The sequence below is a fragment of the Phalaenopsis equestris genome, unplaced genomic scaffold (assembly GCF_001263595.1).
Source record: "Phalaenopsis equestris unplaced genomic scaffold, ASM126359v1 Scaffold000002, whole genome shotgun sequence".
Lineage (NCBI taxonomy): Eukaryota > Viridiplantae > Streptophyta > Magnoliopsida > Asparagales > Orchidaceae > Phalaenopsis > Phalaenopsis equestris.
This window is the reverse complement of record NW_018164444.1, coordinates 69,990,307-70,002,817: the sequence shown is the minus strand read 5'-3', so window position 1 is coordinate 70,002,817 and position 12,511 is coordinate 69,990,307. Positions and strand designations below refer to the sequence as shown.

Genomic DNA, 12,511 nt, shown 5'->3' with positions numbered 1-12,511 from the left:
TAGGGAAAAATAACTTGCATATTCTCAGTAGAATATATGAATATATATAAGCACATGCAGACAGCGAAAATTTGAAAAGAAAAAAACAAAGAACTTGATAGAATATATTTTATAATAATGACTTTGAAATTTGAAGTTACTATTACACGATTCCTTTCTTTTCACTACAAAAAGACATCATCTGCTTTGGAAATTTAGAACTTTGATTGCAAAACCAAATAAGAAAGCAAATAGCATTGCAAAGAAGACTATCATAACTGCTACCACTAACAAAAAATCATGCTTAAATCCAAAGTAATCACTTAAGAACTCTGCCACGGTCTGTTTTGTGTCCAGCAAATTATGGTCATTTCCATATTGTGACACAAACAATCCATATATAGTCCATGAGAATGGACAAACCCAATAGAACCAACTCCACCAAATTGGCATCGCCTGCAAACCAAACGAAAACAACAAATATAATTAATAAAATAAATAGAAAGCATATTAAAAAAAAAAACTATCTTCCATCAACTGATTGAAATGTGATGACAAAATTGGTTGCTTGTTGGAAACAAATTTTATAAAATGAGGAATTTTAAGTAGAAATCAACATGGCTTTCATCCATCACATACATCTCAAGTAAGGTAATTTTATTTTAACACACATAATAAGTCGAAACAAAATCAACCAAGGGGCCCTAAATAAAAATAAATCCTCAAATCACTCAAATATGATGATTAATTTTCATAAACAAAAGAGAGAAACCAAAATGATTTTCCGAAACATGTTATCTTGATATTGATCATTTGTTGATAAAAAAAATGTTTCAGAAAATGCTTAAATTTTCTATATTCTATCATTTTATTACATGTTCAAGTAGAATTCTACATTAATTTTGAACTCTGTAAGCAAAATCATTTTATTTTACCAAACATTTTCTATTACAAGCAATCAAATAAGCAGTGGTACTGTTTGAACATACCATCTTGGGGATGATAAATCCTGAGAAGAGGTTCCACATTCCAAAGAAAAAAGTAGAGACAATGGAAGCGAAGGTTTGGGTTGGCGTCAAGCCGACAGCTAACATGCCATAGTACGTATAATATAGCAACGTGAAAAATGTGAAGTAGAGGTACCATAAGAACTTCATTGTTGTCCACTCAAAACCAATCATCGAATACACAATAATGCAATATATTAGAGATTGAACAAAGATATATGGTAGCTCAACTGCAATCTGAAATTTGCAACATTAGAAATGTTAGTACCCTAAGTTCAAAATGGCAGAGGAAAGTGATTAGGGCTTTACTTGTCCAAAAGCATAAGGAAATGCTGAGTACATTCCCGCAGCTCTTTCTCTATAGAAGACAGTGCGCTCAATAGCAACAATTGGTTGTACTGCAATAGAGTATGAGGCCCCCATGAAAAAAACAGATCCAAACATGGAACCCATGGCGTTGAACAAATCTTGTTGTGTGTCTCTGCAGCCAAATCATATGTGAACTTACTAGCCATCATTATAAACAATTTAATGTAAGTTTAATAAAAAAAGGGGCCTTTATGTGCATGCCACCCAATGGCTACATATTTACATATCTAACACCAAAATTTTACTTCGTACATTTATACCACTAAAAGCTTTCATATCACAACATTAATACCGCCGTTGATACATTTAAGAAGTGAAATACACCTTTTCATGCATAGGTAAGGTGGCGTGTATGTAAAAATTAAAGTTTAGGTGTTATATATGTAAATACATAGGAATTGAGTGGTATGAATGTAAATCTTCAAAGATAAAATATATTTGTTAACTTACTTTTTACTTCCAAGATTCCAGAACATTGAACCAAGTATCAAGGCTATCATCACGGTGAAAAAAAATCTCAAAGCAGAATAGGTAGGATTCCTCCAATATGACAAGTTTTGTTTCCATAAGCATGCAATACATTGGGTTAGGAATGGCTGCGAATATTGTGTTGGAAAATATAAATCACTTGATCCAAAAGACGGTTGGTTTAGTTCCATAATTAATGCTTTGTTCTTCCTGGAACACATTAGTTAAGAAACATGGATTAGTGACGAGCTTCACTTTGAACTAAATGAAGGATTAGACAGGTGCTTTACTTGTACAATTCAGAGTTCTTGTAAATTTCATTGAAATTGACACCTAATACATCCTCCTGTGATGATGTTACAACTTCCAACATCCAGGTTGCAGGATTGTAGTTATCCGTTATTTTTGTGATGCCTTGGATGCTCTGGATAATTAAATAGTCAAGTAATAAACGCATAAATATAAAAGATTTTGAATATCTCCAGCTAATATTAACTCCAGAAACAACACATTTGCTGTGTGCAAGGCATTTTCATCAAATTATGATGACAAACATTTAAATATTAAAAAAAAAAATTACCTCAAAATAGTTGATAAGTTGATGAGACTTGTGCCCCAATGGTCCAAAATATATCTCTTCACCTCCTAACTTCATCAGGAAAAGCTGTGATTCAAAAATTAAATATGAACTTTATAAAATTATGCCATAAGCATATTCATAAATAACCGTATACAACATGTTCAACAAGTATGACAACTCGCCTCATCAAAGGATTCAAATATTTCGATACTCGGTTGGTGTATTGTGCACACTACTGTCCTTCCTGTGTCAACTGTGTTTCTAACAGTTCTCATTACAACAGCAGCCGACCTAGCATCAAGCCCAGAGGTTGGCTCATCCATGAATATTATTGAAGGATTTGCGACGAGCTCAATAGCAATGGTTAATCTCTTCCGTTGCTCAGTCGATAATCCACTTATTCCAGGCAATCCAACCAATGCATCTTGTAATGCTCTCATCTCAACAAGCTCCATCACCTCATAAACAAACATCTATGAGCCAAAAACAAGAAAAAACTGTTCAGATGAATGAAATGAAGATGACATAAGCAAATTTCTACATATTAAACTCACTTTTCTTGTTGATGCATCAATTTCAGGGGGAAGCCGAAGCCATGCAGAGTAAATAAGAGATTCATAAACTGTCACATTTGGAGAGTGGATATCATTTTGCTCACAATATCCTGAAACACGTGCAAAGGTTTCTTGACTCTTGGGATATCCAGAAATGGTGATGCTTCCTGTTATATATCCTTTGGTTTTTCTGCCTGCAAGTACATCCATAAGAGTAGTCTTTCCTGCTCCACTAATACCCATTAGAGCAGTAAGCACTCCTGGTCTGAAGCAACCACTCACACCATTTAGAAGCATCAACTTATCCTCAATTCTTTGTGCTCTCATTTCCTATAAAAAATTTCATATTATTTGAAATCAATAGTTATTTACATAGTAGTTTGGTATACTTCTTTACATGGACATATTTATGAAGTTTTTTTATTTATAATTTACCTTTGGAATGTCCACTGAATAACTTATGTTGTCAAATGTGATGCAATGTGGTAAAAATGGAAGCACCATTCCTTTCTTTAAAATTGGCTCAGAAACCTCAACACCTCCTTCTGTTGAACTTGTAGCTTCTTTTTCTATATGAGACCATAATAGTTTTTTAATTTTTCCATAAGCATAATTGTAATATGGCTGTGGTGCAAAACATGTTTACTTTGGAGTAGTTCATACCTCTTGATTGGACAGTAGATGTTGTAAATATGCTATTTTGTCGCTCCCTCAAAACCTCCTCAGTTACAAATGATTGGCCCTTCCCAAGTGCTGTAAGGTTATAAATAAGACACTTCAGATGAAAATTATGTGATTTATTTGTAGTATATGATTAATGTAAATCATGTAAAGTCATACATTTGAGATAAGATAGAGCAACAATGAAAAGAAAGTTGAATATGAGACCATATCCGAGCAAAGCTCCAGCACCAATCCAATACCAATTTGCTTCTGGAAATATTCCTCTAGACTTTAAGATAACCATTCCAAGTGTTTCATTTGTTCCAGGTAAAATCTACATCAAATTCAAGAACCATGGTTAATTACACAATTTCTATAATATCTCACACTATTAGGAGATTATATGACTTGTTTAATAGACAAATATATTACATGGCTCCAACTCTTTCCTGAGAATTCATTTACTGAAATAGCATTTTGTGAGTACATTATTGGTGATGCCCAAAAACCCCATAACCACCATTTCTTCACTTTCCCTGCCAAAATGAAGAGGCAGAGTAATTAAGAAATTGCTATGATAACACGGGAAACCTTATGGCACCTAGTATCTATTGATCATTAGCTTCACAAATATATATAAATGTCAAATTAATTATGATTGAATCATGATCAAACAGCTCACATTTTTTGAAATTGTATCATCTCAGTTATGAAGTATAATACGGGCATTTTCATAGAATGCACATCAATAAAATGCGTATAACTTTTGAAATAACAGTAAAATATCCTTTTTGATTAGATTGTTATATCGAGGCATAACTTAAAATTTAGAGGATGTTAGAAATAATAACATATCTCTAACTCAAGTTAAATAACACTAATGAAAATAACCTTTAGGTTGTTCCACAGCATTTCCCTATAACACTACTAAGGAAAACTCCAAAATAATCCCCCTAACTGTTTGTATGTAGAAAATTTAGTTTTAGAGTATAAAATTTCTCTAATTTAGTATCCCGACTTTACAAAATTAATCTAAAATGATGCCTCAAGTACTAAATTAAGATCAATTTTGTATAATTGAGGGACTAAAATAGGATTAATGTTGTAAAATTGCAGGACTAAACTGGAGATACTTCGAAGCAAAATGGCAATACATAAAATGGATGAATGCCTAATTTGGAACATAATCTGTACTATAATATTGAAATTAAAAGATATTAAATAGTATGAAAAGAACCGTATGAAATTAAGAATCCACCCAACACTAAAATCACCAGCGTCGTGTCGTGTATGCTGCCAATACATTCGCAACAACAAGAATCCTTCCAAGTACTGCTATGAAGCGAAAAAATCCAGAAGACATTTGATTTAAAAGAAGCAGCAGAAGGTAATGTTTGAAAAACCTGCACCAAAAAAAAAATATTGAGACCTAGAAATTAAAGCTCCAATAAAACACAAAAGTTTTATTTAAGTTGCGCATTCCTGACCTTTCTGCACTTGAATCAAATCCTATGGTAAAGTAAGTGAGAAGTACCCAAATTGCAACTTCAATGCATGAAAATGGCATATTTAAGATCCAATTTGGTAAAGCAAAAGCCCATGAAGGATAGAAGTGAGCGTCCCTTTGCTTGAAGTAGACAGGTAGTTTAATAATGGTTAAAGCAAGCTCAGAGAAGCCATTAAACAAGTGAGTGAGAATAGAGAAAAAGAGAGCTCCAATGTAAATCTGTCCATCATTTATAGATCTGTGAGGCATTTTGGTCTTCCAGAGAAGTGACATTGTGACAAGTGCCATAACCATGATCTGAAAGTCAAAGAAATGAGGCATGAATTTGATTTTTTTGGGATTAAAGAATGATGTTTTAATTCTAAGCTAATGCCTTACTTGACAAGCTCTAAATGCATAAACAAAGGAGTTTCTTTTCATTAGAAGAAGCTCTCTTGCAGCACAGGCTTTCAGTATTTCAGTTCCACTGATACCAAACTTTGAGGTCGTTAAAGCAGCACTGTGACTCTTGTTCCTGTCAAAAGGAACAGATAGCTCTTTTCGAAGGTTTTTTCCTACATGAAATGTGTGAAATTTTTTTGAGAATTCCTTAACTGGCACATATTGATACGGTTTATCATGTTGTGCCCAATACTGCTTCTGATCATTCTTGGAAGTCACCTGACATGAAAAATAAAAAATTGCTTTATGTATATGTATACATTGGAAGTACAGAGCAAAGCTTCTACATATAAAATTTTTGAAATATACGTTGAATGTATCCTGAAATCATTGAATAATCCTTTTTTTTTTCCTGAGGCAATGAAAATATTTGGAGTTGTGTATCAATGTAAAGATATGTACAATATCAATTTACTTTGAGAGATATCGTGAGATATGCTATTAACCTTGAGAGTTCTTGTAATATTATGTGGGACTTTATAATAAATGTGATGTCGCAAAACACAATCTTTGTATCAATATAAATAGAAACTTAGAAGAAGGGTTTTGTATCCCATGACCACAAAAAAATGGAGAGATAAGAAGTGTGGGTTGTGTAAGTTGAGAAAGAAGGACGAAGTTTTTTAGATGCTTGTAGAAGAGATGTCTTCCACTTCTTCAAGTAGGTGTTATAAGAAGGGTTGCTCAAATAGGTTTGCGGGTCAGGTTCAAGTCTGAACCGAAATTGACCCGACCTGAAACTTGACCCGAACCTAGCCATATAAACCCAACCCAACTTCAACCCACTAACCCTAAACTTGACCTGTATAACCCGTTTAACGTAGAGCATAATAGTTATTCAGGTCAAATTGAAGTCCATCTGTGGTCAATTTCAGGTTAGCGGGTCATTTTTGGGTCAATTTTAGGTTGGTAGGTCAGCCCAACTAGAAAAATTAAATGTGTTAGGAATTTTAACCTAACCGTCAATCCAAACTCAATTTTGTTGTGTTGAGTTCCAATCAAATTGGTGTACCAGGTCAATTTTTACACCTCTAGTTATAAGTTTTGGTTTCTCATCTTCTTGCATTTTGCTTTTTTACTATTGAACTTAAACCATAAGCTCCCACAAATTTATGTAATGTAAGGTCAGAGGAACTAGAAGGAAAAAAAAGGGTTTAAGAATATTTTTGCATACATAAGGAAAGGAAGCCTATTCAATTTCAAATGAATTGGTGAAGAATAATTAAAGTGAAAATTACATATACATACTCAAAGCACTTCACACTATATTCACTTGGTGGGTTAGTGATCAAATTTAATGGCCAAAAACTCGATTTATTTCCTTAAAATTTCTGCATTGACGAAAGATATGCCTAGTCTTGAATGAAACTTTTTATATTTGGATGCTATATAGTTTTAAATATAATCTCCCTAAGTTACATATGACCATTAATAGGAAAATTTATGGCTATTTTTTTTCCTAAAATAAAACTTTTACCAATAGCCTAATACACTTATTCTTCTTTTCCCTCTTCATTACATATTTTACATACAATTTCAAGGGAAATAACTCCATATAACTTTTCTAAAAATTTTAATAGTTTTATCATATACGATTATGTCAATCAACCTTCAACAAACTCATTCAAAGCGAGATAAAATTACCTCAAAGAAAACACCATCTACCTTAAAACCAACAAAAACATAAATTTTCATAATATATTCAAGAGGCATGTACATAAATAGCTTATGTATTTATATATCTCGTACCTAAAAGTTCATACTTATACACAAGACTCAAATCTTTAATATCACATAAAAAATAACACTATTATCACTTTTTAAAAGTGAAATACACATTTTCATGTATAAGTTTAAAGCAACAAAGTGCTATTGTATGTAAATATGAAAATTTAGGCGTGAGATATTTAAATACATAAGAATTGTGTGTTAAATACGTAAATTTCCCTAGATTCAATTGAGTGGCTTGAAAAGAAACACAAATGTAGTTGAAAACAAAGTTCTTGATAGGACTTACTTCTTGTAAGAAGTCAGCAACTCCCTTCCTCTCAGGGCACTCAAATCCCATGAATTTAAAGAATTCAAGTGCGTCTTCACGTGGACCTTGATACACAATATGTCCTTCTGATAGGATAATTATGTCGTCAAAGAGTTCATAAGTCTCAGGAGCGGGCTGAAGCAGGGAGATCAACATTGTTCTCCCAAGAATGCTAACAATTTGTTTTAGTGACCTTACTATCTGAAAGGTTGTAGAGCTATCAAGTCCGGTTGATATTTCATCCATGAATAATGCTTGTGCTGGACCAACAATCACCTCACCTATGTCATAAAGCCATTGTTTTTAGATTTGTTAAGTATAAAATTTTGCATCCGTTACTATTCACAATAACAACGATGGCTTAATGAGTTGAGAAATTAAAGGTTCATTTGACGACAATTTTATCTTCTGTTTTTGTTCTTATTTTTTCTTTTGTTTTAAAAAAACATATTTGTTTAGTGAATTTTTTACATGTTTTAATTTTCTAATTTTTAATAATAAATCAACTTATTTTTGAAAGCACTGAAAATAGCTTTTGCATGTTGAGTTTTTTTAAACACAACCATTTCAATCAAATGAGTTTTATTTCTAATCAAAACATAAACAAAACAAAATAAAATTAAAAATAAAAATAAAAGAAAGTGAACCGAAACGGCTCCCAAGTTAATTTACCTGTGGTGACACGTTTTCTTTCTCCTCCAGAAATACCTCTTAACATTTCATTGCCAACCATGACATTAGCGCAACTTTCCAATCCCAGAATCTGTTACCAAAAAAAAAAAAAAGCTAAATATTTTCTTATTTTCATATATCTGGTTTTCTTCTTTATTTTTTAAGTAGTGATTTTCTCAATAAAATTAAAAAGAATACCTTCATAATATAATCTGTGATCAAACCAGTTTCTTTCCCTTCCATTGATGATGCCTAGAAAATCAGACACATAATAATATTTCAGTCTTACTGTTATATTTTTATTTATGACTCACATTTATTTTAATAACTTATGAGATTTATTTTTGATAACTTAAGTTATTAATTTTCTTAACTCATAACTTATGTCATAAATTATGACAACTTATGATATTTATTTTGATAACTTAAGTTATTTATTTTCTTAACTCATAATTTATGTCATAATTTATGATAACTTATGATATTTATTTTTGTAACTCATATAATCCCTAAAATAAATAAACGTTACTAACTTATATCATTGATTTTATTAATAAAAATCAATTAATTTATTAAATTATCATAAATCCTATTGGTTAGTAACCCTCTTGATGGATGGTGGTTAAATATAGCATGAATTTGAGAATGAGTCATCTCTCTACCTAACACACCCCGTATATTTCTCTTCATCAGAAAATACAGAAAGTTTCAAGGAATTAGAGAGAGAAACTTCATCTATTTAAGATCAAATTTCTTCAAAATCAAATTTGTTCATCATGAATACAAGTATGCGTCACTCTATTTTAGATATGAAAAAATCATGAATTTAAAAGATTTCGACTATTATATTTAAAAGATCTCCGACTATTATATTTTTTTTTTTGAAATTTGTGTCATAAAGTTGAAACGTTGTCACCGCACCTATCTAACACTTACTTTTTTTTTATTTATGTCAAGAAGTTAGCTTCATGCTATGCTGAAGGAATTTTTGTTTAAATGGACTGAAATAATAAATTTAATAATGAATAAACTGTTCATTTAACCTTCAAGAAGACATCTATATCAGAGTCAGGTTTGATATTTGCAGCCTTCTCCCTCCTCAGCAATTCGGTTAACATATCTGCAGGCAGTACACACAGATAAACAGGTTAAGTAAATGCTTCAACCATATAAGTATATGAGTTTTTCGTTTTCATAATGCAGATTTGATATTTTTCATCACCAAAACGAAAGCCAACCCCTTGACATCTAGCAGAGAATTCAAGAGTTTCTCTCACTGTCATCTCTCCCAAATGGACATCATGCTGGCTTATATAAGCTGTTGCTCTTTGTGGCACAAGCTCATCCATTGTATGGCCATTATATGTCACATTTCCAGAAACCTGCTTCAATTTTGTTTAATATATTTGCTTTCATTGGTTTACGCTTCAAAGAATTATAAAAAATTTACGAACTTAGACTTAAAAGTTATTGTAGAAACTACAAAACCTTAAGATCCGAGCCTAGCTTCCCAGTTAGAGCCAAGAATAATGTAGTCTTCCCTGAACTCGGGGGCCCTAAAAGCAGTGTCAACCTGTAGATTCCACACTTAGCTTAGCAACACATTAGATAAATATAAAGCAATAGCCATTTTGATACCTGTGAGGCCTGACGATTCCACTAACATCGTGAAGTATGGTGAATGGTCTCTTCTTGCTTGGAATTATATGAAGGTAGTTGGCTAAGAACTACATTCAATGAAAAAATAATCATAACCAAGAATAACAAATCCATCTCACATTCTAAATTAAAGTAGTCCGAAAACTCCGATATGAACATTTGGTATACCTCAACTGTGTTAAGAATTGAATTGAAAAAGGAAGGCAAGTTTCTTCTCCCCACATATACTTGAGCCTCAACATTTAGAAGCTCATACCGGACTTCGATTGTTGGATAATGAATTCCAACTCTGTGAATCAACCAAAGCTTCATTGGAAATCAACAAAAAAAAGCCTCATAAAACGAATTCGAGCTTTATATTCACAGACCATACCTATCGAATCTTTCCTTGATCTTAAGAAGAAACTTCTCATTGCTTGCTTCTACAACTTTCACCAGTCTCTCAAGCAGCTTTCTCATATCCTGATAGCTGAGGTTCTTGACATCGATCTCCTTCAGCTTCCCATCCTCAGCATTCAGAATTCCCATCCTCGCCCTGTCCATGGTCGGAAGCTTCTGCAGCGCTGCCCATCGCAAATCCGATTCCACGTTGTCGCCTCTCTCGCTTGGAGATTTGGAGAAGATCGAGTCCTCTCCGCTTGCCCATAACGCAGAGAAGCTTCCGCCTCCCTCAGGGCACGGAGCCACAGTGCCCATTTTCTCTTCTTTCTGCAGAACGAGGAGGGAGGGGGAAAGTTGGTTTAAATGGAGCAGGAAAATTAAACAAAAAAAAAGGGTAGATTTTCCTATGTATTTACATTTCTAACACCTAAACCTCTATTTTTATATATGTGACATCTTAAAAATATCTATTTTTATTTTTTTAAAAATCAATATTAATATTTTTATTATGATATAAAATATTTGGGTGTTATAAATGTAAAGGGTAAAGTTTAAACTTTAGATATGTAAATAACTTAGAATGTGGTGGTATGCATGTAAACGATTCTACGTCCATCTCCCCACCCAAAAATAAAACAAAGAAAGAGATTGATCGTCTTTATATGATATCCTTTTTAAAATATGTGAAAGAATACTTTAAAATAGTCTTATAGAGGACTCTTAGGGCCTATTTGGGTCGGCAGTGTGGTGGCGGTACCGGCACCGTACCGTAGTGCATTGTGATAGTTTTTAATGATGTTCTAGCATGTTATTTATAATAACCTGCCCATATTTTCTTTTGTAATTAAAATATATAAATAATGGCCTAAGATAGCTCTTTTGATATTTTCCCTTCTTCTTTGTTTTTTTTTTTTAGATTTACCTTGAATAATAAAATTAATATTTTTTTCTTATTTAATTGATGCAATTTAATAATTTTGTCCCTCATGACCACACTAATATATTTTTTGCACCGAATACCCTATCCTCGTTGGGGAAAAAATTTGCGTACGTAAGACATACGTAATGTTGCGTACGTCAGTAATCTACAAATAGGTTACAGGGAGAGTATTAAGAGGTTGTATTCCCGTTATATCCCCTATAACCTCCCTGTAAACTACTATAACCTACAAATATATGAAAACAGAAGCACGTGACTTACTAGAATGTACATGTAGATTACAAAGAGGTTACATGGGTTATAACGCGGTTATAACCTCTCAATACCTTCCATGTAACTTACATATAAACGCAGTTATAACGCAATGCTGGTACGTCTTACGTACACAAATATTTTCCTGGTTAGATGTGTAACGAAATTGATTAACTTTGCTATGATGTGATATACGGGAAAGATCACGAGTTCGATGGGAATTTGCCGAATCTTATAATTATTTGTTTGGGGGCAGCTGTAGCTTATTGAATAATCTGCTGATAAGCTGATTAAAAATAATCAGCTAATAAGCTAGGTGCGGTGACTATTACAAATTTTTATTTTTTTTTTGGAAAAGTCAGACCATTGCCAATAAACTCCCACATGAAAACGCTGTTTTCTGCATTTTGAAAATGCATAAGCTACCAAAACGCAGTTGACCCATACAGGTCAGGTGCGTTTTCAAAACGCCACCGCACCAAATAAGCTACCCCAAACAGACATATAATCCAGTCATGCAATCTGACATATATATATATATAAATGTGTAATTCTCTTTTTAAAAGTCAAAGTAATAACATTTGCATGTAATTGTGATGTGAAAGAATTAGTATATGTCAACATATAGGCAAGCATATTTACATGTAATTGTGATGTGAAAGAATTAAGTCGTACATGTCAACATATAGGCAAGCATTGGGTGGTATGTATGTAAATTGCCTCTAAAGCAATTTGTGGCATTTGCATATAAGCCACCCAAATCTTTGATTTTACGTCAAAAATAACGCCTTGGATGATCAGCTGTTTCTTCACTGGACTCTACTTGAATTCACCATTAAGCTACGAGTGATATATTTTTCTTTTATGTAGTATTAGCGATTCGAGTGTTATACATGTAAATGGGAAATTTTAGGAGCTAAATAGGTAAATAATTCAAAATTGTTGAATCATCATTTGTTCATGAATCACATCCCCAAAGAATAGATCATAAGAAAGGAGAG

The 12,511-nt window shown here is 32.7% G+C and overlaps 1 protein-coding gene across 1 annotated transcript in view; it reads right to left on the bottom strand.

Annotated features, from left to right (window-relative positions):
* Positions 1-10,633, bottom strand: part of LOC110019900 (ABC transporter G family member 44-like) — an 11,105-nt gene extending 472 nt beyond the window's left edge. The window contains 25 exon segments of the mRNA XM_020717770.1: positions 147-435; positions 969-1,223; positions 1,296-1,467; positions 1,806-2,033; positions 2,114-2,247; positions 2,404-2,487; positions 2,586-2,876; positions 2,958-3,287; positions 3,393-3,526; positions 3,621-3,710; positions 3,798-3,954; positions 4,053-4,156; positions 4,858-4,906; positions 4,909-5,023; positions 5,108-5,424; positions 5,506-5,787; positions 7,586-7,887; positions 8,279-8,369; positions 8,477-8,530; positions 9,322-9,398; positions 9,501-9,660; positions 9,767-9,851; positions 9,917-10,005; positions 10,106-10,226; positions 10,311-10,633. Of these exon segments, the coding sequence (XP_020573429.1) occupies positions 147-435; positions 969-1,223; positions 1,296-1,467; positions 1,806-2,033; positions 2,114-2,247; positions 2,404-2,487; positions 2,586-2,876; positions 2,958-3,287; positions 3,393-3,526; positions 3,621-3,710; positions 3,798-3,954; positions 4,053-4,156; positions 4,858-4,906; positions 4,909-5,023; positions 5,108-5,424; positions 5,506-5,787; positions 7,586-7,887; positions 8,279-8,369; positions 8,477-8,530; positions 9,322-9,398; positions 9,501-9,660; positions 9,767-9,851; positions 9,917-10,005; positions 10,106-10,226; positions 10,311-10,633 (4,333 nt within the window).
* Between the last annotated feature and the right edge of the window lie 1,878 nt (positions 10,634-12,511).